The sequence below is a fragment of the Lepisosteus platostomus genome, chromosome 7 (assembly GCF_059453375.1).
Source record: "Lepisosteus platostomus isolate fLepPlt1 chromosome 7, fLepPlt1.hap1, whole genome shotgun sequence".
Taxonomy (NCBI): domain Eukaryota; kingdom Metazoa; phylum Chordata; class Actinopteri; order Semionotiformes; family Lepisosteidae; genus Lepisosteus; species Lepisosteus platostomus.
This window is the reverse complement of record NC_142617.1, coordinates 32601460-32628203: the sequence shown is the minus strand read 5'-3', so window position 1 is coordinate 32628203 and position 26744 is coordinate 32601460. Positions and strand designations below refer to the sequence as shown.

General features: G+C 42.2%; 2 protein-coding genes and 1 long non-coding RNA gene across 3 annotated transcripts in view; 1 reads left to right on the top strand and 2 right to left on the bottom strand.

The window, feature by feature from the left end:
- LOC148658538 (uncharacterized) overlaps nucleotides 1-26744 on the bottom strand; it is a 136619-nt gene that overhangs the window by 7337 nt on the left and 102538 nt on the right. The gene's annotated exons all lie outside the window — the stretch shown is intronic.
- Nucleotides 40-17257, bottom strand: nudt3b (nudix (nucleoside diphosphate linked moiety X)-type motif 3b). The gene is made up of 5 exons (XM_088639873.1): nucleotides 16961-17257; nucleotides 14829-14939; nucleotides 4933-4977; nucleotides 2883-2967; nucleotides 40-2333 (listed from the first exon to the last, which is right to left on the bottom strand). The coding sequence occupies exons 1-5, from the start codon at nucleotides 17057-17059 to the stop codon at nucleotides 2137-2139; spliced, it is 537 nt and encodes a 178-aa protein (XP_088495999.1). The 5' UTR covers nucleotides 17060-17257; the 3' UTR covers nucleotides 40-2136.
- LOC148658541 (suppressor of cytokine signaling 2-like) lies at nucleotides 19189-24853 on the top strand. The gene is made up of 3 exons (XM_088639862.1): nucleotides 19189-20101; nucleotides 21560-21846; nucleotides 22794-24853. The coding sequence occupies exons 2-3, from the start codon at nucleotides 21567-21569 to the stop codon at nucleotides 23285-23287; spliced, it is 774 nt and encodes a 257-aa protein (XP_088495988.1). The 5' UTR covers nucleotides 19189-20101; nucleotides 21560-21566; the 3' UTR covers nucleotides 23288-24853.

Here is a 26744-nt window from a genome sequence, read left to right as displayed (position 1 = left end):
TCAAACAATAAAAAAAAGTATTACGTCTTTAACTTTTCATCTATACAGAACTAAACTGATAATTTACATTAAAACGTCTAGCTTCTTTTCCACGGCTGCTCCATTATTTTCACAGTATCGAGCCAATTGCTGCTTGCCCCTACCACACCAAAGGCAGATAAAGCAATTTGGCTTAAATCGGTTTTGCCAGACGTTTTTGAAGAAAAGGAAAATCTTATGTTTAAAAAGCATTATTTTTTTACAGGTTAAAAAATAAGGTTTTGACTGTACAAGTTTTATTTGTTCCATATCGTGTTAGAAACATCTTTTTTTTTTATTAATGGTTTTGTTTTGATGTCAAGCAAGTGATGAAGTTCTTGGAAGGGATGCAGTTTCAATATTCCAACAAGTAAGGAAACGCTAAACAAAATTTACAAGAACAGAAAAAAATAATAAAAAGAAACACTGTTAAGACCTAGAAAGTGCCTTCCAAAAAAAATCCTTATCTACAAAGTCCAGTGTTAATCTGAAGGGTAACATAAAACTTTATGAAGACGACAGTAAACATTTGTGAAAAAAGCAAATTAGCTGAAGGAAAAAGCACAAAAGATCCAACTTGGTCAGCGCTGGTATAAGCTAATGAAAGCCAGATGAACGGCTCAACCTCCTCCTTTTTTGTGGCGAAGAAGATACAGCTACATCCCCTTCCAAACCCAAATGATTTCAGGCAGGTCAGCCAAAATGCACAAAGACAGAACCTCAGTAACCATGCTCCTGCAACCAGCAAGCTGCAGCATTCAGTGGCCAAAAGTAAATCTTATTGTGTGAATGGTCCTGCAATAGTGGACTGATATAAGGATAACTGACACTAACACATTACACGTTACAGTGATAGTGTGTATTAGGACAGAGACTTACTTGCAGTCTAATCGCTAGAAATTGTCTTTTGCAACAGAATTGTTTCAGAGGTTAAATGGGCTGACACTAATAGAACTAAACTAAGCTGACACACCTCCACTACCTTTCCAGTCTAGAATTGTAAGAAACTGAAAATGCCAATCAATCATTCTAGCTCACCTGGTTAAAGACCCCAACAAGACTACACCCCACCAAATTTTGTTTCTTCAAATGTTTCCTCCATGAAGCTCTTGCCAGACACTGTTCCTCTGAGGCTTATGGGTCTTCTGGATCTATTGCAAAGCAAAGCACTCATATTAATAAAGAGGTCTTTTGTTCTAATTGGGGGTTATTTTTTTTCTTTAACCCAATCTTAACCCAATGCCTTTACATATACTACAGGCCCTAAACTTTAAATTTAGTGCATCCTTAAATCATCAACCACATTAAAACCTATAAACAATTATATTAGGTCACTACAGTGTCATATTGGAGCACAACTCATAAGGCAGAACTCTGACTTGACTTTGGCTCCCCTGTTGTTGTCCTGAGATATCCTGTCGAGTTTGGAGGGACTGAAACAAAACTGACTGAACAATATCACAGGCTCAGCCCACTCACCATAAATTCGCGCTGGAAACAATATTACAGCTACGTGAAGCACAGTCAGGCAAGCAGGATTTTAAACTCTAAAATGTAACCTGCTGAGTTTACAGATCAGATCAGACTCCTACCCAAACCTCCCCCAAAAATAGTGAAGCCAAAAACAATTCACTGTTTCAGATTAACTCACCCAAACTGTAAGACAACTAAAAGCCAAGGGGCTCAATAGTACATGCAAAACAAAGCCACTACTCACTCACCCATCCAATCAGACAATGAAACTACGTCATATCAGGGTTGGAATAAAAAAGAAAATTAAAAAGACCCTTGAAAGCCTTAACCTTAAGCACTATGTATATACTTTACATCACAACAGTAAAAAGTAGCTCTTGCATTCAATAAACCTCATGTTTAGGACAAGGAAAGGAACAGGGAGGGTGTTTCATGCAATTATCAATATAAAGAAAAAAAAACTTTACATTTACAATGTGTCTTATAACCATCGCTCAACTTTTGTCAAGTCTGTGCCAATCACTGCTGGCGTTAGAGGGTGGCAAGGCAAACCGTTTTTTTTTTGTTTAAAAAAAAAATGAGGAACGAGTAAGAAAGAGAGAGAAATAAAGAGAAAGTTTCGGGGATATCCACGTTGTGCGTTAGTTATCTGATACCGGAGACTGAGCTCTGGTTGATGTTGAAGGTAGGAGAGAGGTCTCCGGCTATGGTGGCTACCACAGGCGTCCCATTACTCGTCAGGCAGCCCTGCTGCAACGCTTCAAAGTAGGAGGCCTGCACGGGTTTATGACACTGCAGCACTTTTATGGCATCGTCTATTTTAAACCATTCCCTTTTTCTCCCTGTCAAGAGAAGAGGAGGCAAAGAGTCATCTTTAAATTAGTGTCCATTACTCAGGCTTCCTTTCAGCTGCTAGATCTTATTAACTGGCATCACATTGCAATAACAGACAACAAATACACTTCAATTAAGCTGCTTTCTCAGAGAATTCCCTAAACCATAGGTATTCCAACTTGCGTGCTAAGACCAGTTTGTCCCCAGAACATTTCCCCAGGCACAAAAGTGCAGCGACAACGTTCACTGGATCTGCTCCGAAAACGCTGCTTTTTAATTGTTTAGAATTAGCAGCACTATTGTGTACTAAAATTAGAGATCTAATCTAATCTAATTCTGCATTTGGATTGGGGAGCCTTCTTGAGTTTTGTTCAAAAGCCAAAAATGTTTAAACGTTTAAAATGTTAAAATACGACAATTGTGTGGGGCAGAGAGGTCTTATTCCATGCACACCTAACTTCTTATACTTGTTCCAAAGGTTATAGCATTTAGTATTTCTGCGATTTTTCAGCGTTTCTTGACGCTTAATTCTCTGAAGCCACGAGTATGAGACTTACCAATATTGACAGAGTCCTCCCAGTCTTCCAGGACCTCTGTTACAATAAGAACATAGACGTATGTTCTGTGCTTCCTGTCTCGATTCTAGAACGAATTAAAGAACAATTAACTGCTGCACAAAATAAGTCAATATCTTGTAAGCCACACTTCCCTATTTATCAATCTATTTAACAGGTGAAGGTTCCAGTTCTCCCTCTAGCACTTAAACTGGTAATAATCTGTATCAGTATAAAGAAAGAGAGCTACATAATGAGTAATCGATGAGTATTAAGACAGCCCTGTCAAATCACCCTTCAGAGCCCCCAGAAGACCCAGACAGACCCAGTTGTTTCGCTGTTCCATTATTAATACAGACTGTCAATACCTGTGAATACATAAAGCACTTTTTAAAGAAAAAAATGCTACTTTTTTTGTAGACGTTCGACAATAAGCTTAGCGTGAAATTTCAATACATTCAAACTTTTGACTTTTAAAAAATGCTAAACATTTGATTTCAATTTGCTTTGTACTAATGATTTACAACAGACATCAGTATTAGTACTTAGCAGCCTGATCTCCATACTTCTCTGAATCTAAGTGAAATGGAGACTCATTAGTACTGGGATGGATAATGTACAGGGACAATGAGGTTGTTACTGTTATTGGTGCACCACTAGGTGGCACCTTTCCCTAGGGCCTAGACCAACATTTCTAAACCAAAGCCCCTTTATGGGGGACCCTGGGAAGTGGTATCCATGTCAAGCCAAGGTACTGACTACTTGGTTAGTAAAAATCGAATGTTGCTGTTTGTCAGAACATGGGTTCTAATCCCAGGGATCTGGGATCCACTGGAATGAAAAGCACTACAGAAATAGCAAGGGATTATGACCTCTACCGCATTCTTGCTAGAAGAAATTTTGCAAAGAAGCCAAAAAAGTCATTATGGGCCTGGAAAGAACACTGAATTTTATTGACTGGTTGAGGCAGCGGCTGCTCTTGAATTGCTGTTTGTTATGGGTACAGGCATTAAAAACCAACAGTTATGTGATTGCGAAAGGCCCTGGACACCGTTCATTTGGAAATCAGCACTATGGTACTTAATTCCCTGCATTCCCTGTTCTTGGCTGAGCCCATATGGATGTAAGAAAGGAGCATCATGAATATCCAGAGCACGGAGACCTCTGGGTTGAGTCTGGGCTATGACATTTGCCATCTGCGGGCGGGGACTCCCCAAGCAGTTCATCGGCCTGGCCCTCCAAGAGCACCTGCACTCCCCCCCTGATTCAGCATCTGATGCACAAGATGAAAAAGCTGTAGGTCTTCAGTGAACCTAATTGTACCACAAAAGATTAAAACCGTCAGGCCTGGGGCCACAAAAATGAACTCTAACTGCAGTTCAGATCTAAAAAAAAAAATGTCTCCTATTCTGCAACTACAAAAACAGTACTACCAGTGATTTTTAGGATATGCTTATACATCCAGAACTCAAAATCTCTTGAGATCCATGAGCCTTTTTTCCCCATTTGCTTCTTATACTTAATCGGGAATCGCTAACCGTTTCTTTAGGCTCACAGAAACACATCGTGTCCTGCATGAGGAGGATGAGGAAGGGCAGCTATGCTCGTCTGGGCCTCCTCCCCCCTTGAGCCATTAATCTGTCTAATGGGCAGCGAGCTCTACAGTGCCTTACAGAGGAGCTCGGTGCATCTCTCAGTGATGTCTCTGCAAGCTGGCAGGTGCCCAGGAAGTAGCAGGACCTGCTATTGGCTGGAAAGCCACAAGAGGCCTCCAACTGACTCCTACCCTCTCCAGGGGGCACTGTGCCAGCTGTGCCTCGCTGCCTGACAATTCCGACAACGCCTGACCTGATCCAGACTCAAACCCGCAACGCCTGAACAGCAGAGCTCACTTGCACGTGATCCAGGACCTTTCCTGACCAAGCTGCTCAGGAATGTTTACTCGGTGGCCTCACACTGGCACACCGCAAAGGTCTGGTGCTATTCCTCAAAAGACATCTTTATGCACATATGGCAAAGGTAGTGAACAACGGGGGAAAAAAACTCAACTCACCTCGAAAGTTCCTACTAATCGTCCTAACGTCCCTTTGACGCCAGCCTGTGAAATCAAGGGGGAAAAAAAAAAATTAGAGCCATGCGAAGTAGATCCTCAGGAATTTCAAGAGATGCTTTTGAACCTCCTTTGAAACAAGAAGCCTTAGGGAAAAACAGATCCCTAAAAGTCTCACAGTCTCCACTGGTTTGAATGAAAACAAGGTTTAAACCCGCTGCACTTTGTCTACTGACTTTGTTGCTTTCAAACGTCATTCACGCTGGGGTGACTGCAGAACAGTGTAGTGCAGTGCTCATTTGTTCCACATGTATTCCTGGAATAAAAACCTTTTCATTTGGAAAAAAAGGAGCCATTCTAAAGCTTATGGTACCGTATGTGCAATCCACAGTGCGGCCTTCAACTGCCAGACTATCCAGCGCCACCTACGGAGCACGCTCACTGCCTTGTACGATGGAGGACAGAACAAGAGGAGTGTTGCCATGGAAACTAGCATGGGCTACACTAAGTGCGATTTCTAAGACTCCCAAGGCTTTTCCTACAAAGGGACCAGCTGCTAGGCTGCGCGTCTTTGCGGAGTATAGCTGCAGTGGCGCGGGGAGAGAATCAAGCCAACAAAGGGGAGAGAAAAGCAGGTGTTTAGGTATTCCACAGATAGCATTCTGCATCCTTGCCATTATGTAGGATCACCATTTTATACACATTCAGTATTGAAATGATGTAGCACGTACAATGAGACGTGCTAACATTTCATACACCAAATTCATATAATCAAGCTATGGGCAGTAGCACAAAGCCCTACACCTGCTGGCACATTGCCTGCTAATCCCTGCCCTGAGTGGACATGCGTTAAAAAATGGCATCTGGGAAAACACATCAATCTAAAGTTTCATTTTTTAAATTTTAAATGGGAAAAAAAAACCTTGATGAAAAAACTTGATAAAAGAACAGTTTCATTACACCAGGCATCGGCCACCTCCCGCACAGCGCAAACGCCGAAAGAAAATGCTACCCTCTCAGAAAGGATCGTACTCTTCTTTCAGCAGCCAGTCTCCCTCCACACAGCTGCCTGAAGAGGAGCCGACAAACGAGTCAAAAACAGAGACTCTGCATTGAACAAACTCTCACTTGGCTCATCTGAAACCGATTCTTGTCACTGCCTTTCTCCATGCCGCATCACAGTCCTTTCTGGAGAAATATTAACACATTAAAATTAAAAAGACCTTGTTCAGATCTCGTCAGTTGTTTTTTTTTGCAAGTTTACGAAGTGCCCTTTACACATACTAAATGCGTTTCTTTCCCCAAAGCCCAGTACAGATGATACTGCCCGCCAGCACAGACGGGCCTTCTGGGGACCCAGGAGACATAAAGGGGGGAGAAGACGCCAAGATTAGTTCAGCCTGGCGTCACTGCAGTGCCATCCTCTTTAGGTTCACATTTCAGTCTAATAATAAATGTGTACTCAACAGCCACCCCCCTCCCCCCTCCACTTCCCAGCAAACCGCCCACCGGTCTCGCCATCTCCTGGCCTCCCCCCTCCTGCTCCACCAGGAAGGCAGCGACAGCCGGACAGGAGGGTGGACGAAGGAGGCTGGTTAGTGGCAGCGTCTCCTCTGATCCCGCCGTCTCCCGGTCCCGCGGGAGCCTGCAGTCTAAAAGGAGCCCTGAAGGGGGAGCGCGTGTCTCGCTTGGAGACAAGCGCATGGAAAACGATTCATTCCACATCGGAGGTGGAGAAGATCAAATCCTCCGAAAAGGAAAGGAGAGGGGCAGGGAGAAAGAGACGGCCTGGGCATACACAATGAGTGTGGCTCCTCTTTTGCTTTTCCTCCTCCTGCGTGTCCTGGCACTGATCCCGACCAGCAAGTAAGCGGGTTAAACTCTCCAGCAGGCAGCCATCTGTACCGGCTAACAGGGATCGTATCGCTATCACTGCATCTAAATGAAGATGGGGCAGCCTAGAAACTCAAAGAGGAGACACCTGAAAGCATACCAGACCATCTTTCTTCAGATCACAGAAGGCTGAAAATTAGGGGACTCATCAGTTTGTGAATGAAGTACTTCTGCGTAACGCAATCTCGATTCTACTTTTCTTCAGACTTGGGATCCGATTTAAACTTGGGATGAGAATTTTGATTAGATAAGATCACTTTATTGGCCATAAAATTTTCACATACACCAGCTTGCTCTCCATGAGCCACGCAGACAGAGAGAAGCTTAGGGTCAGAGTGCAGGGTCAGCCATTGTACAGCGCCCCTGGAGCAGCTGGGGTTAAGGGCCTTGATCAGGGGCCCAACGGAATAGGATTCCTCTGCCGGCTGCGGGATTTGAACCGGCAACCTTCCAGCCACAGGCGCAGTGCTCTGCCCCTCATTAACGCTAGAGTACTCAAATCTAATGCCACACAAAAATATTCTACACAGTTTCCACAAGTGTTGTCATATCTCAAGATGATCATACAGCGGTATGGTACGGGGACATTTAAACAGATCAACATGTCTACTATCTGCTCAAAATCCTCTACATTCTACTAAGCTAAAAGAACACGGTTCTTTTACAATCCTTTTTTGGCAAATGGTGCAACAGACGTTTTCTGTGGATGAAACTATGAATTTGGGCATAAAGCAATGACCATCTGCTGAACTGAACATTTTTTATAGTCCATCTTTATGTTGCATAGTTCAACACCACAATTTCATCCATATTCTCTATATTTTCCCAAGGCGCCTTTTATTATATCTCAAACTCAGTGTAGTTTTAAAAACATTTTTTGGGTCAACCTCCCTGTACCCTACTCACTAACTACCAGGACTCTTACACAGCAGGAAGAGGTCAGCAATAAAAACAGCCCCTTTTCAATTTTGTTTAAATCAGCACTGAATTCGCATTCATCAAGACTGAAAATATACAACTTGTATTCCTTAGAAGACTTGGTAAATTGGTGTTGGAGTAATTATTAAATGATGAAGTTCTCAATTGCACATCATAATTCAGCATGTTCACCAACGGCTGTGTTACTGCAATCATGTTTTTTCTATAACGCATCCATCACCTCAGAGTGAAATCATCGCATACAGGAAGGACCAAGTTACCATATATATTATCTGGGGTGTTATATTTGAATCACTTTTCTCTAAATACAAATTAAAGTCTGACACTAACATGGCATCATTTATAAATGATTTTTCACTAACTTCTTTTCATAGAATAAAAGCAAAAACCTAAACACAAAATCACTGACACAGATCAAACAAGGCACCAACTTTTAGTAAAGGACCCAAAGAAAATTTCAGGTACTCTTGGGTCTTGGGATTTATTCTGGATGGTGACACCTTATGTGAGGATACTGCATGTGCTGCCCATGTGCACATGTATGTGTTCATACATGCATTTAGCTGTCCTATGCTTCCTCCAGGTTATCATGACCCTTATCAGGAATAACCTAAATTACGATAACAGATGGATGTATTAGCTGTCACTTGATCTTCTAACAGTTCCTTCTCTGCTTCGCAGTCACATTATATTAGGATTTTCTGTTACCTCCTGCAGAGCACACTAATCCAAATAGCGTCTCACAGTGTGTGGAGAACTCTGCAGGCTAACAGTAGGACAGGTTGCTATAGTAGAATTTATTGGCTACAGGAGCCTTCATGCACTTAAGTAATCCACTTTAGTAAAGATGTGTGAGCACGTCTCTTCTGGTACTTACACTGAAATAATAACTATTTTCAATGTAGTCAAAAATCATCTGAACTGATGATGGCAAATCTGATTGTTTTTCTTACTGCTTCCATTTTTGAATCTACTTGGGCTGTGGAGAATATTTCAACCAGGCTTTGGAGTGATTAGTCAGTCCCGGTTTTAGGTCCTTTTCCGGCTGTGGACACCTTTCATCGTGAACCTTCCAGTTTCTCTGTCGCTCATAATATGATTGTGAACTTTGTGACATAACACACTGGAAGGGGAGTCAACTTCCCTGTCAGGACGCTAATCAGACTAAAAGTCTGAATACTTTGTTTCTTTGAGCTAAACGGGACTTTCTTGCTGCACATTCCTCTTCTATTCCTTTTCATTGTGCTATCACTCATCAATCTTCTCTCACTCCATTAGAAATGTTTAAACTGGTAGATAAAATCAAAGATCCGACTTACAGACGATAGTACTTTTACCACAACTGGAAAAGACATCTTTTTCAGCACGTATGTACTGTATGGTGCCTAGAACTTTAACCTCATCAAAACAGTTCTACCCTGGTGCAAAAAAAACCCCAGAAAAAATTATTCTGACTAATAAATCCCTAAACAAGCCAAACTGAGATGAAATGTGTGGTTCTGCTATTATGTGGGCTACTATCCTTCAGTGTGCACTGTTTCCGAAACCCTCATCTTGGACCCATTTCAAGGAACAGGAAGTGGAGCTTTGCACATAAGTGGCTTGAGGTGCTGTTTCTGTATGAAACACTTGTGTGCACTGGCATTGAATTACTGAGACGGATTAAAAAAGGAGAACAGGACATTACATAAGATGTGCGTCTGAACTTCAATGGTGCTTTTATAGGACAACAGAACTGAACAAAAAGATCAACAACACAGCCCAAATTGTAGCTTCTGAGTGAATGGCTTGTGGTCATCCAGGCCACAGTCAATATGTACTGTAAAAAGGCAGTGGTAAATTTCAGTTTAGCACCCTTTAGACCCTTAGTACCATTCTGTAACTTGAGTCTAGGCCTGCAGCTGTTTACAGGTTACTGTGTTTAGGTGAAATGTGATCCAAGCAATGAACATTGTTTCTGCTCTTGGGACTCACCAGGCACCCTGCAGACCACTGTGGACTAGAATTACACATTATAACCTCATATAATTATGATCCCTGTGAAGTCAACACCACAGGGAATGGCTGCCGCAGTCCTTCAGGGATACTGAGGGATTGAGGAGCCAGTGTTCTCAAATTTCAGATGGGGAAACGGGCATTTGTACTGACCAGATCATAAATAAGAATAGTAAGGTTTGACATTTACAGTAATATATTCAAGGTTGGGACAGCACAGTGGTCAGCATTGCTGCCTTCCAGCACTGGGGCCTGGGTTCACTTCCAGATCTGGGGTGCTGTCTGTGTGGAGTTTGTATGTTCTCCCCATGTTCGTGTGGGTTCCCTCTGGGTGCTCTGGTTGCCTTGCACAGTCCACCCTGAACTGAAAGAAGCAGTGAGAAAATGGATGAATAGATATTTAGAACTCTTCCAAAGCTTGTAAACAGCATGTACAGAGAAGGTGATAGAAAGAACCAAAGAGTAGTTTTTCTTCACTGTAATTTCAGGATTTACTAATTTCCTTGAAATTTCAAGTGCCTCAATTTTACAATGTGTTCCAGACTTTTGGTCAGAAGTCGTCTTAGAGTGATGACAGCCCAATGTGTTATCCAACTAGGAAAGCTCTATGACTGGAGGGTGACTGCCCTGCCTTATGAGTCTACTTAGCTTACTTGCTTGTTAAATATGTTGGCATAGCTTTCCAAGTAAAAGGAGAACATAAAGTGCACCAATTCCACTTACACATTTATGTCAACCACTTATAACAAAAGAAGACTGTCTTCTGTTCGGGGGTGCAAAGATATCAGTGAATCTAAGTACACCGCTGAAGAGGAAAGAACAATACTGAAGTCTCCCTCAGACTTTTGCAATCTTTATAACAGTATTTTAGTATCTGATACTATGTATCTGGTATAGATCCCAGCCACATTAAAACAAATGTCTCCAAATGCAGGTGTCTGACTATACCAGACTTGTGTCACATTAAAATCTACCCTGTATAAGTCTGCGTCAGGCTCTACATGAAACATTATCAGATACAGCTGCATTTGGGATCAAGTCGTTCAGAGGCAGTGTCTCAGATATATCATCTTCACAGCATGGCCCTATATATACACAATTTCTCTCACGAGTTGCAGCAGGAAGACACGCAGGTGTTTATTGACCAGGTGTCAAGCTGGAATTTTTGGGAATGCAGGGTGTGCGTTCCGTCTGTTGCTCAAAGCACCTATCTGGGAAAAAGTAGTAAAAAAAAAGATTAGCGATGCAACTGCAGGGTGACATCAAAGTAGTGGTTCTCAGCTGGTGTTTTTGTTCGTGTGGTGGGTCTTTTAAAGGCACTGCCAAAAAAAAGCATTGCAAAAAAAAAACAAAGAAAAAATGTCAAAAGGACAAACACAACTCAAAAGGTAAGAAATATTGCCATATGTGCTAAATAACAATGCACGTGAATTACTCAAGTGTACCCAAGCCACTGTCATTTTCTAGTACATACTGGTTTTGCTCTTGAGCACACCAGCCTGAGCCAGACGGAGGAGGTGCTGATCATGATATTGCATTCCGTGCTCTTCCCTGCAGGTCTACTCATGCTTCACCAGCACTAGAACTTAAAAAAAAATGTATCCACAAGTTTTTTTTTTTTGTTGGCATTATGGCATTTGTCGGAGCAAGGAAACATCAAAATGCACAATCCTTCACCACAGTGAAAAGGTGGAGGTTTTCAATATTCAGTCAGTGAATATATTCTTGTACTTAAAACATGATCACACTTTCAAACGGAAAGACATCTAGTCAGAAAAGCTTGAGGAACGCGACTTGAAAACAAGGGTACAATAAAATTAGGAAACGCTCAAAACCTGCTTTGTAATGGTGGGGATACTTGAAAAATCTGAACAGGTGCATCTAAGTTTTCCCACACACTGTAAAGATTTCATCTATTGCTAAATATGTCCCAGAGTTGTCTCAGTGCAACTATTTAATAACCTTATTACTGTACCATCCTCTGAGAGTACAATATAGACAGTCATGATCTGATCAGACAGACAATAAAAAAAGCAACCATGCCCAGACAGATCCCAAATACTGCCTCCATTGACTACCTTCAATGCCTCCATGAAACTTCCATAAAGGTAACAGATTGAAAAACTTTTTTTTTTTACTTTAAAACACATTCATCAGCAGTGCAAATTGAAAAAGCTGAAAAAATGTTACCCAAGAACTTTAAATACTCTGTATGTAGACTTAACCTAGATCAATAGATCTCTACCTATAGGGTCAAATTAGAATAGTGAAGAGTTCGAATAAAGTGACACATGTTTTAAATTACACAGAGGCATACAGTAACCGGTGTTGTCCGGATGTAAAAAAAAAAAAGAGACTCTGGCTTGGAATGAAAAAAAAAAACACACTTTGGAACTGTTCTGCAAAGGGAAAGCTGCTTTGTAAACTGAGGAATTCTTGTGTAATTAGTTCATGCACAACAAGTTACCAGAATGTACTTTACTGGGCACATGCACTGGCCCCAGGGCTATAAGCTACAGTGACTTGCAAAGTATTTAGCCCTTTGCACAGTTTCCATTCTTTGTTGCTTTTAAGCTTGCAATTATGACACTTTGAATTAGCCATTAATACGTGTTTTATTTACAACCTATTCTACACATTGAAAGCAAAAAAAAACTGAATAAGAAAGGAAACAGCACAGTCAAGACTACCTTTTCTGTAGCAAACCTAAATTAATTTAGGCCTCTGTGAGCAATAATAGTGGTTCAGAATCACACGAATCCAGAATACACCTTTCTCTGCAAGGTCCCTCAGTCACGTTATGAACTGTAAGCAAAGGAGCTTTCAAATCAACCGGGGAATAAAATTGTATAAAGGCACGGATCAGGAGAAGCGCCTAAAACCATTTCAAGACCCCATGTGGAAAGAGATATTCAATGAAGTCAGTCATTAAGAAGCAGAAGGCACCCACGCGCTGCCTAGTCAGTCAGGCTGTTTCTCCAGACTGAGCAGCCGGGTAAGGGGGAAACCTTTTAATGGCTGCAAACTTTCGAAAGAGTTGCAAAGTTCAGTGGCTCAGATGGGTGAAAAGGTGTAAGGATAAAAAATCTCTGGGTCACTCTACTTTGGGGAGTTTGTAAGGATCTGAAAAAAAAACCCATCTCAAATCATGTACAGAGTTTGCAACAAAGTACGTTAGCGATACTGCAAATAAGTAAGAAAAGGGTTTGTGGGCAGACAAGACAAAATATGTACCTCCTGGTCAAATCGCAAAGTTTACATCTGACACAACACCCAACACAGTGCATCACTCAGTCAACACCATCCACAGTGTGAAGCAGGATGGTGGCAGCATTATGGTACAGCTCTGCTTCTTGCCAGCAGGGACTGGGAAGCTCGTCAAGACTGATGGGAACATAAATACACCACAGTAATGGTAAATCTTAGAGAGAAAATTGCTTCAGACCTAAAACCGTGACAAAAATTCACCTTTTAGCAGGGACAGTGATCCAAAACACGACACCAAAGCTATTAACACTAGCTTAAAAACATGTGTATGCACGTCAATTTGTAATGAGAAGAGTCTGCCTTCTGAATACATTTAGATCCGGGGTGTCCAATCTCGGTTCTGGGGTGCAGAAGTGGTTTGGCAGGTTTTCAAGGTCTCGATAAAGCAGCAGCACCTGAAGAGTTGGGAGAAGTTGCGAAATCGGTCCAGTTACGCCAGTCACCTGCTAGTTTGGCTTGGTAAACGCTGAATTGGAACAAAAACCCGCAGACATACTGGCCCTCCAGGAAGAGAATTACTCAACCCTCATTCAGACTCTCCAATCTGTTGTAGCATCTCCACTACGCTAGTGGCTTGATTCCAAACCTGTAGCCTGTACTTTCCGGTCTACTCTGGGCCCTTCAGGCCTGTTCACACTACCCTGAATAGGGTGATGATTTCGTGTAGAAACAGAAATTCTCAAAGCTAGGCACAGTTAAAGAAACAGGCTTGTTTTTGTGAATTTTGCAAGCCGGCACAGATAGGGCTACTGGACTGGAGCCATCCAATAACAATGCTCTAATTCATTCAAACACCTATCCCTACTGAACCCCCGCCTGCAGGAATGAAGATGTTCTATACGAGGCTGACTTGAACATAAGGTTCGATTACTTGCCTAGATGTGGGAGGGCATTCAGGTTTTGGCTTCAGTAAACCCCCCCATTATCAAGAGACAAACTACAGTGTCTGGCATTGTGCACTGAGACACACTGTTTAATTTTTAAGAACCATCACCTGAGTACAGATTTAAATGCCTTATTCATCTAAACAAGTGTAAGTAGGTTACATGAGTTACGTTTTCTGTGAAATATGTTTCATGTCTATTCCACTGTATCGCTCTGATTTTCTGTGGTACTTTGTGGCTGTTTCTGTAACATATTTTCACATACTGTACTTAGGTTTCTCATTGTTAAGCTCCTTCTCCTTTTCAGACTGATTACGAACGAACAGAAGGGAAGCTCAAGCACGGGGCTCTCAATCGCAGTTCCTGGGGGGCCCTGTGTCTTGTGGTTTTGATGCCAACATACAATACATAGTTGGTCAAACTACATAATTGACTGTATAATTGTAACACTCCAACCAGGTGATTTATAGGCAGCCGCACCTCTAATTGAGTGCCTTGTGCAATGAAGTGTAAAAGACCTCAAGAGAAAATCCCGTCTGTGTCTAATTTAGAAAATAAGAAGGTCAATAGTCTGACTGCTCAGGTTGGAACAAAAACCCGAAGACAACAGGCTCTCCAGGAGGTGAGTCTGAGACACTTCTCCACGACAAGCATATTAAGGTTTTACTTCCTAAACATACATAAACAGGCCGTCGCTGACATCTCATCAGGCTGGTGGCAGAGGTTTTATTTTAGCATGTGTGGACGAAAACAAGGAAAGCCAGACAAACAAAGGCAAATGCTTTCAAATTCCAGTTTTTAAGAAAACAAGGCGCCTCCTGTCGCACGTAGGCAACACTTTGTTTTTTTTTTAAGAATGGCACACGGCTGTGAAAACAAATGAGTGCTTTATGAAACCGCACGGAAAACACAGGTCCATACCTCCTCACACACTTCCCGCACAGCGGCTACGCTGGGCTCTTCTTCTGGCTCCATCCCTCCTCCAGGAACAATCCACTTATCCGGATGCCGGCTGCTACTCACCAGCAACACCTGCAATACAGACATTCCCCTTAGCCACCCTCAATGGGACAGAAAGAGGTACTCCGCACCCTTCCCACACAGCCTAAATACTCAGTCACCTCACACCCGGAGATGTTTTACTTCAAGCACGTCATGAGTAAGGCAATGTCCGTCACTGCTGGGTTTAACTTACCATGGCTGAACTCTGATCCACAGAGCTGGAGTAAGGGTCGGCATCTGATCTAAAAACTGCTTTTTCAAATTGCTAGTATTTGTGTAGCACGTTTCATCTCAAAAGACCCCAAAGCACTTCACACACAAGAGGGGGACCCCCCGTGGTATCCACTACTGAAGTGCAGCCCCAGATCCTCAGATCGGCTGCAGAGGGGAGACACGACTTACATGAACAGAAGGGGAACTTTAGCAAGACCCGAGTGAGCGAGCCCAGAGTGGATTGATACCAGGACACCAGGGTAAACAGCCCTGCTCTAACATACTCCTAGGACATACGAATCATGTTTTCAGACATTTTTGTGTCACTCACAAAGATGGCCTTGATAATTACGTTTAGGGGAGTGAATATTCGCATGGTGCAGCCTCAGAGTGCTGGGGCCCTGGGTTCAATTCTCATGGGTTTCCTCCAACAGTCCGAAGACGTGCTGGTAAGTTAATTTGGCTTCTGGGGAAACTGGCTCTGGTGTGTGTGAGCATGTTTGTGTCTGTTGTGTCCTGTGATGTGCTGTTGTGCCCAGGGTGTACCCTGCCTTGTGCCCGCTGCTTGCCAGGATAGACTCCAGCTCCCCCTTGACCCTGATTTGGATGAAGCGTTGGTACTTCTTCGCGGGGAGTACTAACGAAGCTGGATTCGGTTTAATCGTGTTTAGATCTACATTTCATCAAACTAAGTGTGAAATGCTAAGTGTTAAATGCAGATATGTTTGCAAACATCTATTTTGCAGTGTATACTTTTAAATGAATAGCAAAGCAAAAGGACATTTCAAATGCGAGAACCCCTTGGATGCCCCCGATTACAGTCAATATAGATAACACTGCCTGGAAGCCCGCTATTTCCTTACAGAACACGAACTGGAAGAACACATAACCTGTCCCAGATAAGATAACACCTTAGCTGGCAAACCTTGACCTTTGTCCCAGAAGTCTGATCATGGACACTTGAGAAATAATGTGAGCCCCAACACGAACAAATTCCTCTTCTTTCCCCTCAATTTCAACCGTTCATGTTCAGCCTTTCGTCTGTAAAGCTACAGCCCTTATTTACTCACATTCCTTATTCTTTTTGGCTGAGGTTTGAAACGGAACTACATTTCCCCAGCACACCTTAGCGCTCGTCATGCATGGACCCACTGCTGAAATGTAGGCACTGGTATGTGGTCTGTTGGCGCTCCATCAGTGCCCTCCTGCCAACGTCTCTTTAAATCCTATTTTTATTTTCTGATGTCTTTTCGGGTTTTCAGAAAACAATCGCAGTGCCGGCTCGCCCGGAGTACCAGGAATACGCGGAGGCTGAAATATTTCACGGAACAGGGGAACAGAACTGGGCACAAGCGAGCCTCACGCCCAGTCGCTGCAGACTGCCTTGCGTCTCCAGACAAGCGGTACACAGCTGCCCTGCAAAGAGCTCTGGACGCTCAACATGCAAAGAACCAGTATTTGCAGGCGCACTGAGTGTCGGCTTTGGTATTGCAGTTAAAAAGGAGCCGTGCAGCGCGATGACAGTCTGGAATACAAGAAGCACATACTGCCCCCTGTACCTGGGCCAAAACACCAGAGGCTATCAAATACCCTTGCCCCCCTTCCCAACCTGTGCCTTTCTAACGCGCTGCCTGGGCTTCTCGACCCCGCATTTTGATCTTGTCCTCCCTCCCCATGCTGTTAGTTAGCCCCCGTCACCCTTTACTTCTCTCCTTTCTACTAATCACTTCCTCTCCGTCTTTCTCTCCCCGATTCCCAGGGCCCTCGCCTCGCTGTGCTCACTCACCCACCCAAGGCCCAGTCCCACCCCCCCGACACCCCCGCATCCTCGGCCTTACCTCCTCTTCGCTCTCGCTCCTGAAGCACAGGCAGGCGGCCCGCTTTTTGTAGCCATCCCCATCGTAGGTCCGGGTCTGGTTCGACTTAAGCTTCATCATTTCGGGGCTCCACAGACCGAAACTTAAACCCGAACCTCTTGGAAACGTCGTTGCGTTCGACGTAAAGCCCACTGAAGGAAACCCCGGCTTTTGATTAATAAAAACAACTTCTCCTCCGCTTCATTTTCTCAGACCAGATCGCATCTTCGGCACAGACGCCATTATTAGAACACTGCGCAAACCGCGTAACCTTCCCTTCACCACTCGCACAAGCGCTGAAAACTCTCCCTAATCCGTTTCGCGAATTCCGCTCTGATCTAACGTAACAACGCAGCAACCCACTACGTTTATGACGCCGGTTAAGCAACAGGACTAGACGAGTCTATGTGGATGACTGCTTGCGTAAAGTTCGTAAACCTTGCCATACAAAAGCAAAGGGCTACGCAAGTTTCTTTGTTGCGAGTTTACAAGATGCTGGCGGTCGTGAGGCAATGTGGCTTTTATGTGATTTATGACTGCGACACATAATTTACGAGGAAAATTGATCTAGGCAATTCACGTTTATTTAATATAATTACCGTAGGTATTATAATTAATGTTTAGTGTATTCTCTTGTTTGCAGTGGGGGATGAAGTCACTAGATTAATCACATTGTATAAAATTGTCCATTTGAAGATGAGGGCACCGTCTCGGCAGCAACCCCAAGGTTTCCTGTAAAAAGACAACATCTGCTAACCAAGCACGTCTGTAGCTTTTATTTGCACATCATTACCTATGCGATACAAAAAAACGGTGTTCTGGAGCTATACTTATCCGAAATAAAATATTAATGTTGTTCTGTGTTTGTAAATTACTACTGAAATAAATAAATCCCATTGTATTCACTGTGAAGCTATACACCTGTATACATTTTGGCGTACTTGAGTCGATATCAATTACTCTAGTAATACTCGATTTCCATTTCTCCTCGGACAAATGCATTCTCTTTTGGGCTTCTGTGAATCTCCGATTTTTGCGGTATTGGGTACAAAAAACGACAACGGGCAATTCGGAAGAGAAGGATCGGGCTTATCTGAAAACTGCGCTCTTGATATATGGTCTTGTGAAGCCCGCACAATCGAGATTTGCAAGGGTGTTTTTTTCTTGGTGGGAGGTATTTGGCGTTGGGCCTTCGTCGTGTGATTGATGCAACCGCACGGGGGCGCAGTTCGCCATCTCTTCAAACGAAACCGACACGCTCTCTTGGGCAGGGAATATTAGACTTCTGAAAACTGCACTTTTGCAAGTTGAGGGTACAAACCTGATGTTTGAAGATTGACACCAGGGATAAAAACAAGTAAGCAGGGGACTGTTTACTGGTACTGTTACTTCTCAGTACTATGTGTAAATCTTCAACCTGGACGTTTTCGCTCTTCGGCTTATCATTAGCACAACATTTTTATTATGCAGCATAAATTTGTGAGAATGATGGACGTTGTTTTGAAAAAGAAGCATTTTATAAGTGTTTTTGAGAGGCTCTCGGTATTGAGGAAGCGCTAAATGTTTTGTTACGTTTACCGTAGAAAAATATTTTTCTGTTTTTGATTCAGTGTGATGCGGGCATTCATCAACGTTATAAAATGCAGTATTAATTAATTATAGTAATTAGTCAATTACAAGCTGCTGGTTCCAGACAAAGCAAAATGTAGATCTTCCTATATACACTATTAGGCCGCTAAATAGTATGCAATAAAAAATACAGCTATATCACATTCAAGATTGTATTTGAATTAATGTATGATAGATATTAATTGTCAATCGTTTATATGGTTAACGATTTTCAAAATAGTAAACAAAAGTTCTGAAACGTGATTTACGTAAGCAATATCTATCAAACTGTCATCATACTGTTCAACAAAGTTGATAGTGGTACGTTTTCTATAATCCTCTAAAAACCTTAAAGTTTGAAACGGGTTTTGGAAACTGCTCTGCTCTGCAATTCTTTTTTAGCCTCTTTTGAAAATTCTGTTGAAAATTAACAGCTTTGTGTTTGGCTGAAAATGATTGATCGGGTTAAGAATAGTAATCAATTCAGCCTCGATGACGTTGTTCGTTTAGGTTTCTATATATAGTAGCGTAACAGTATTCGGATCATACAATGTGAGTTTGTGTGCATATCTGCCACCATTTTTCGATTTTTCTTGTATGCATAGATCCTTTTTGTGTCTGTAGTGAAAATAAACCATCTGGTGGAAACCGTACAAAAGGTGAGATGGATTCAAGGTTATATAGAGAGGCTTACTGGAAACAATATATCGTGTAGAAACATGCCATGACCTCGTGTTTTGCTGGAGTATAGCCCAGGATGAGTTTTATTCTAAGAAGAACCAGAAAAGAGGTACAAGGCTTTTTCCATCCGAACTGTATAGCGATAAAAAAAATGCACTAGATGACCTCATCGTCTCGGCTGCCGATTGGCGGAGTTCCGCCAGAACGCATCTCTGCACACGTGACTCGCCTTTCTGGGAATGTTCCTGGAAAGAGGAGCGCTGGTTTATAGGGAAAAAATACGAATCGTAGAAAATCTCTGATTCCCACACCGCCGAGGATCAGCCTTCAGCGCAGAAAGAATATACGGGATTGTAAAGACAAAGAAACGGTTACAAATAGGATTTATCACTGGAGCAATACAATAAAATCTCGGTGAAAGAAATGCTCTGCAGAGGTGTCAAGTCAGAATCTAACACACGAGAGATGCCAACCTGCTTTTCCTTTGCTTTCAAAGAAAGTGCGCTTATTTCGATTAACACTGTCAGACTGGCCGATACGCTGTCTATGCTACTAGTCGGAAACTGATTTTTGTTTTAAATAGTGGGTAAGCAGTGAGTCAAGACTCGATATCAGTTATGATTTGGGAATAAATGAAACGCTCGCAGTTCCTTAAGAACTACACTAACTTTTAGCCTTTCGCTTCGGTCTTCACTCGTTCTCCGAGTGGAAGGGGTTAACCCAGCCGTTTTAAGGTGTAACTGGGACAAGCTGAAGAGTAGGCACTGGAGACTACGGTACTGCAGGGTTCCGATCCAGAGCCCATTGGTTTCTGCTGGCTGTGAACCGAGCGAGGTGAGTTCGTCGTCCTCAGTTTGTTTTTGTGCGTTTCAGCTCTTTAAAGACGATAAACAAAGATCACAGCTGCAGTTCGCTCGACAATTTGTAGACATGTCGATATTTAACCGACCAATTAGCAATGATATAAAATGTGTTTAATATTAATCTCTGACGGATATGTCGCCGCGTTTCATCTGAATGGATACAGAGGAAACCTCACGTGAAAGTGCATGATAATCACATATTACTGGAATATAATAAAATATCATAGCTCACTGTGAAAGAGCTCAACAAAGGGGCGCTTATCCAGAAGTATGCTTGCTGTTTAGAATGTCGGTTAGCTTTGGAAAATACTACTTTATCAGCTGCATTAAAATATAGGTCTTTTTTATTTTATATAAATTTATAAATTTTTTATTTTAACTAATAAGCACGTTGAATTTTAAAACGACAAAATTCAAATGCTACAATCGGAAAGGAAATACAATTTTTGTTAATATTTTACGAAAACACCACGATTACATTATTAATAATCTGTCGCTTACACGTACTGTATACCATAATCGCACTATAGAATCGTTAATTAATCAGGTGTTTATTTTTCAGATGGAAAATTAGGTCATTTGAGAACACCTCGTTTTTTGAAAATCATGTTTTGAAAATCAATTAGCTGTTAATTTACTTGTGTGTTTCTTTTGCGATACGATTCTTTTGCATCGCTTTCCTTTCACGGAGATCGGACAAAAAATGAATATTATGAAATGATTCTTGATATCTTGGTGAAAAGATCGCTATTGTTTGCGGTCATTTTTTCCGCATGATGTTCCTGATGGCAGAGAAGCTCAGAAAGGGGTATTACCTTATAAGACCTCGGTGAAAATATCCGTGGTTTAATTACTGCTTATTATTCGGAGCAGTCAATGATCAACCTAATTACGGTTTGAAAGATCATGAAATGACTCTTTTTTTACTTTTAAGACCTTTTGTTGAATATGAAATTAAGCAAATAATCGTAAAAATAAATCTTAAAATTAACGGGTTGTAAATATACTATGTTTATTGGTAGGAAAACTTTTTACGCCGTAGTTTTAGAATGCCTGCCTTTTTCTTCATAAAACGCTGATTGCAGATATTACAAAACACAAAAAAAATGTTTTTAACTAAAACTAATGAAGATGTGTGCATAATATGAATAGGCAATTGAGAGTTGAAGTTTTCACATTACATATATGCTCAGCAATGCCAGTTAAAAATGTAATGTTATTTTCGTGTGAATTCTGATTAAAAAAAACGAAAATGTCCTTTCTGTATATACATTAATTTTGAATCAGGTAGTGAGTTTTTATCTTGATTTTCATATGTCCATGTTTGATTAAATTTGCAAGTCTAATACTGTAGAATAAAGCTTCCTTGATTCATGTTTTGCATGTACTTTCAGCTTTGCAATTCAACTGTAAATTCCCTGTTTTTTAGATTTTGGATGGGGCACACACAGTGCGTTTCGCAGACTCCAGAGGCTGACACAGAGACGCCGTGGGCCGCGGGAGAGAGAGCGGTCACCACCACCACCTCTCTTCGACTCCCGCTTAAGCCCACCGGTGACTCTGTGAAGGCGAACCGTATGATCGTGCCCAGCCTGCTGCCGGAGAAATCGCTCATCCCCGTCCGTTTAAAGGACTCGGTATCCGAACAACAGCGGGGAGAAACCACAGAGGAGCTCACTCGAGTGGAGAACGCCATGTCTCACCTCCACGAGTCTGGTTAGTTTTTGGTTGTTTTTATCTTCAACAAACAGATGGACGGACAGTCCTTTAACCTCTGTGTTTGGGGTTTGCAGTTAAACGGTACTTGTTTGGAGCATGCGTACACCGGTGGCAATAACTTCTGTTGTTAGCTAGCTTCTACAAACTATACTTTTTTTTAAGTACATATAGCCTATGAAACGATCATACAGATTAAGATTTATTTTAATAAAATGCCTATAGTATATTACACAATGTTGCTTCAGAAAATTCATTTAAAAACCGAACACATATTCACAGATACCTGATCTGTTGGGTTCGGGCGGAGTTGGAACTAAATTAGTTTTTATTTGCTTGCTTTTTCCGACCTCTGGGGTTTAATTAAGACCAGATGAGTTATCAAACGCGCCCGTGTTTTTTTTTGCATGGGGTTATTCAATTCAGATTGGTGTGTGGGTTTACTGAACTATTCTCTGTCGTTGTAATCTAGATTAATAATATCCTAGAACAATACAGAATTGTTTGCACATTAAAAAAACATTATGTTGATATTATTAATACATTCTTTAACGGTGGCGCAGATATATACAGTATATGTTAAGATGTACTACGTAGCACCACGGAAACTGTATCAAAGTTTACATACTTATATACAGTACACACTATATTTTTTGATTCGTGCTTACATTAAGCGAATTATCTCCTCCCAAGTATAATAAAAACAGAAAATACACTTTTTACACGTTACTTTCAGCTTCAGTTTAGCCAAGTTGCTGTATTTCTCTAGAAAGGAGTAGGAGAGCCCACCTTCCACCAAAGCATCTGTTGTCAGTGACCTCCAGCTCCCATAATTAAACCAAGTCTCCACCTGAAATAACATTGTGCTTCATTAGATCCTTTTAGATCCCTCCAGATCTTCGACATTTGAAGTCCTACTTCAACGTTTCCGCTTCTCTCATCTTCAGGCTGGTACTGGGGTTCCCTCACGGCGGCTCAAGCCAAGCAGGTGTTGAACGATGCGTTGGAGGGCACCTTCCTGTTAAGAGACAGCTCGAACCCGGGCTACCTTCTCACCCTGTCTGTGAAGACCAGCCTCGGGCCCACCCACCTGCGCATTGAGCACTCCGGGGGGGCCTTCGGCTTTGACTCCCTTGTTCTGACCCGGCCCAGGCTGAGGCAGTTTAGCGGGGTCGTGGACCTGGTCCAGCACTACGCCCTCAGCTGCCAACAAGGTACCCGGTCTGGGAGTGAACCCAAATCTGAGACAAAGTCTTCAACACACCCCTCTCCTCCAGAGACCACTCTCCAGCTCATCCTGACCAGGCCCCTGTATAAGGCCCCCCCCAGTCTCCAGCACCTGTGTAGAATAGTGATCAACCAGAGGTCACCCAACGGCACAGACTTGCCTCTTCCTCGGAGGCTGAAGGATTACTTGCAAGAATACCCTTTTTTACTATAGCAGAGGCAGGGCCTTCATTATGGACTCTTAAGTGTGTTTTTTTTTAATCAACATGGTTTTAAAAAGGCCCCAGCCCAAGTGGTTACCAGACTGCCATGCGGCAAAGCGATCAGTTGTATTAGTCCATTGCTGGTCTCTTTTATTTGACATAGAAGAAGATTTTTCTACAAGTTTTACAATTACCTGACTGGAAGTCACTGGGGTTATGTGTATGCTTTCTTAAACTAAAATCCCAGTTCCATTCCTGAAAACGACCAATGAAGTGGTCCTTTATGCCAGAGTACTGTATCACAGGCCGAAATCCACCGGCGCCAACCTCTTCACAATTAAGTGCTGTGGGAAAGGAGCAGGTAGCAGACTGGAGTTCCTGTGACAATCTGGGACAACGGTTCTCATACTTTCTGGACTTTTCTTCAGGTCAGATTACCGGGTGTTTTTCGTCGATACCCTTCATCAAGTTCAAGAAGCAGAAATCAGTTTTTTTCTGGGTTTTTGTTTTCCTCAAAACTGTCCACAGATTGTTTGCTCCAGACCAAAACCCAGCAATGAAAGGTTTTACCAACGCACTGCAGTGAGCCTGATTATCAAGCAGAGCCTGCAGTGCAAGCAAGGAAGAACACAAAGAAGAGATGAACAAAGTGGTTACATAGGTAATCCTACATTCTCCGTTGTATGATGCCAGCTTGGTGTACAAGTCGTAGATTGCATGTTAGAATTCCATTTCCTGCTATTATCATACAGAGTTCGAAGATGATCCTTAAGCTTGTCTTTACCAGGATCTACTTCGATAGATTACAATGTAAATAAAGGACCTATAAGTACCTAAGGGACCTATAAGTCTGTCTTTGAATATTGTTATTATCTTAGGTTAATATTTCTGTATTAAGAGTTTGCTTTTCAGTATTGGACTTGGCAGTCAGCTTACACGGTGCAGTTCAAAGACACCTTCTCTGTGCCTTTTCCATCGACTGGAAGAAAGAAGCCCAATGTGTTCCAGGCTCACTTTCATGTTTTGTTTTTTTTCCCAATCGTGCTAAAATGCCAGCGCTGACTGACCAACAGATCCTTCAAATGCACAGTCGCCCCCTGGGATTCAGGAAAAGAGCGCCGGAGCAGACTCCTAAATGATTGAATTCCATTTTTGAGTTTCTCTTGGAAGAAAGAAAGGGAGTAAAAAAAAAAAGAAGAGAAGCCCAGATGAATGCAGCTGGCTTTCCGCGCTGGTGGAATGCACGTGTGGGTGGACGTTCGGTTGTCGACTGTGCATCGCAAAATCCTTTTAAGGCCAGCGCTGCCAGGCTCTGCCTTCAGTTTAGTATACAAGCCTGCATCCGGCACAAAGACGTTTTTGAAGGAAAAAGGAACCAAATGAGTTCTTGAACTGCTAAGCGTCAGAGTATGCACAATGCCGTATTCTGTTTTGCAGCTGTGCATCTTTACACTGTAAAAGTCATTGGATATCTACTAATGTCACCTGGACTAGTGGAGCAGGTCACGGGGGGGGGGCAGGGGGCTTTGTACAGAGAAACATGCTTTGTTTAAAATAAATCTCCATGGAAGCCCGTTTCCCCTTTCCATTCCCTATGTCTGTTTACAAAAAAAATACAGAAGAAGGGAAAAATAGAGGCAAACCTTTGCCAATTGTGGCGTGATTGAGCCAGGACTCACAGAGCCCTTCCAGATTCAAATGTGCATCACAAGTGTACAACATAACACCAGGGACCTGCAAGGCCACGTTTATTGTGCAGGGCCTGACACTGACGTTCATGCACAAGCCTGCTAATTATTGCACGGATTTCAGAAGTGCAGGGAGATCAGGGTAAACCTGTGCCTGCACTTGGGTGTGTTCATTTCACTGTGGCAAAATGCTGTGCAGGACTACTGTAACATTTCATGGTATGATTTAGTAATATACAAAGAATGCATCTCTGTAAATGGAAGCAAGGAAATACAGTATATGTGCTTAAGCACAGCATTCGATATTTAACCGAAAAGATTGTCAGGATTGTTTGCACCAAAACTGAGAGTAAATGATAGATTCATTCATTTCTCTGATCCAACATCTTTAAAGTGTGCATTTGAGAGAAATCCAAAAAACAGGATAAAAAGGCTACTCTGACACGATGATTACTTAAACCTAGAAGAACACTAATAAAAATAAGTTATTTTAATATGGAAAGGACCCTTTCAAGCGACCGTAGTGCAACACTTTCCTCTGTGCTTAATTTCATCGTACCTCGATTGTTAATGTATAGAGATATTGAAAAATGTGACAGAAACGGTTGGCTGTCGATTGGCTACTACAAAGTCTCAATAGCAAAGAAATAATTTCAGAAGTCATCAAATGTGTACTCCATAAGAATCATTCGGACTAGTGGTCCAAAGTACTATTTAGTGATGCAATGTACTTAAAATAACGTTAGAAACCATTCATATGAAAGCTTGCTTTATTACACAGAAATCGTCTCTGATGGGAACATTATAGTGTGGTTTAAATGTCTAAGAGGCAGGGGTGAGCCTGGATAGCCCTTTGGTGCTGAGGTACTCTTGTTATTCAAGAGAGTGGGGAAGCCCAATTGAAGACACAAGATTCTGATGCAGCCTGCCTGAACATACTGTAACATTCACCCCTTATATTCACCAAGGTTTAGAACGCATCAACGTGGACCTGAAAATGCCTTTCAACATTAGTGTGCATTACATGCCAAAGTGATTGCATTTCAGTTTCACATGCGAATTCTGTAACATTTTAACCTTTAGCAATTGAAGATGTAAGCTAGTCCCTTTTCTTTAGAAGAATTGACTTTTTTTTAGGGTGGCATGGTGGCACATTGGTTAGCCTGTGTCCTGTTGTATGTGTGTATTTTTTTCTGTGTGTGCCCAGTGATAGACTGGCGTCCTCGTCCATGGTGTATCCTGCATTGTGCCAACGTTGTTGCTTGCTGGGATAGGCGTTAGCTCCCCCATGACCCTGCACTGGACAACGTGGTAATAAATGGATGGCAGAATTTTCTTTGTACACTAAAACATGCTTTTTCTTGTGTATAAAAAAACAAAGCTTATCCCCTTTCCCCCCTATAAAATGCACCTTTGAGAGTCTAAATGGTGGTCTACTTATCAGTACTTAGAGTCCTACACTCCCTGCAGTAAAGGAAAAAACAAATCCTCAACTTTTATACATGAGAGGAAGAGATAGGAGGCGAGCGGTCAGAGCAGGGTTTTCAAAAAACCAGCCAAGGAGCTTTGTTAACTTTGCATGACTTTCTCTCACTGCCTCCCTCTCCCTCTCTGTTCCCCTCCCTCGTTTTGGCTCCAAACTGCCAGCAGCTCAAAGCTTTCTAGGAAAGGAAGGTCATTAAACAAAAAAGCTGCGTCTGGTCTTTGAAGAGCCCATGAGGCAGTGGTGGATTGGGGGGGAGGAGTTGGAATTAGCCCATCTTTTATGCCTTTCTGAGAA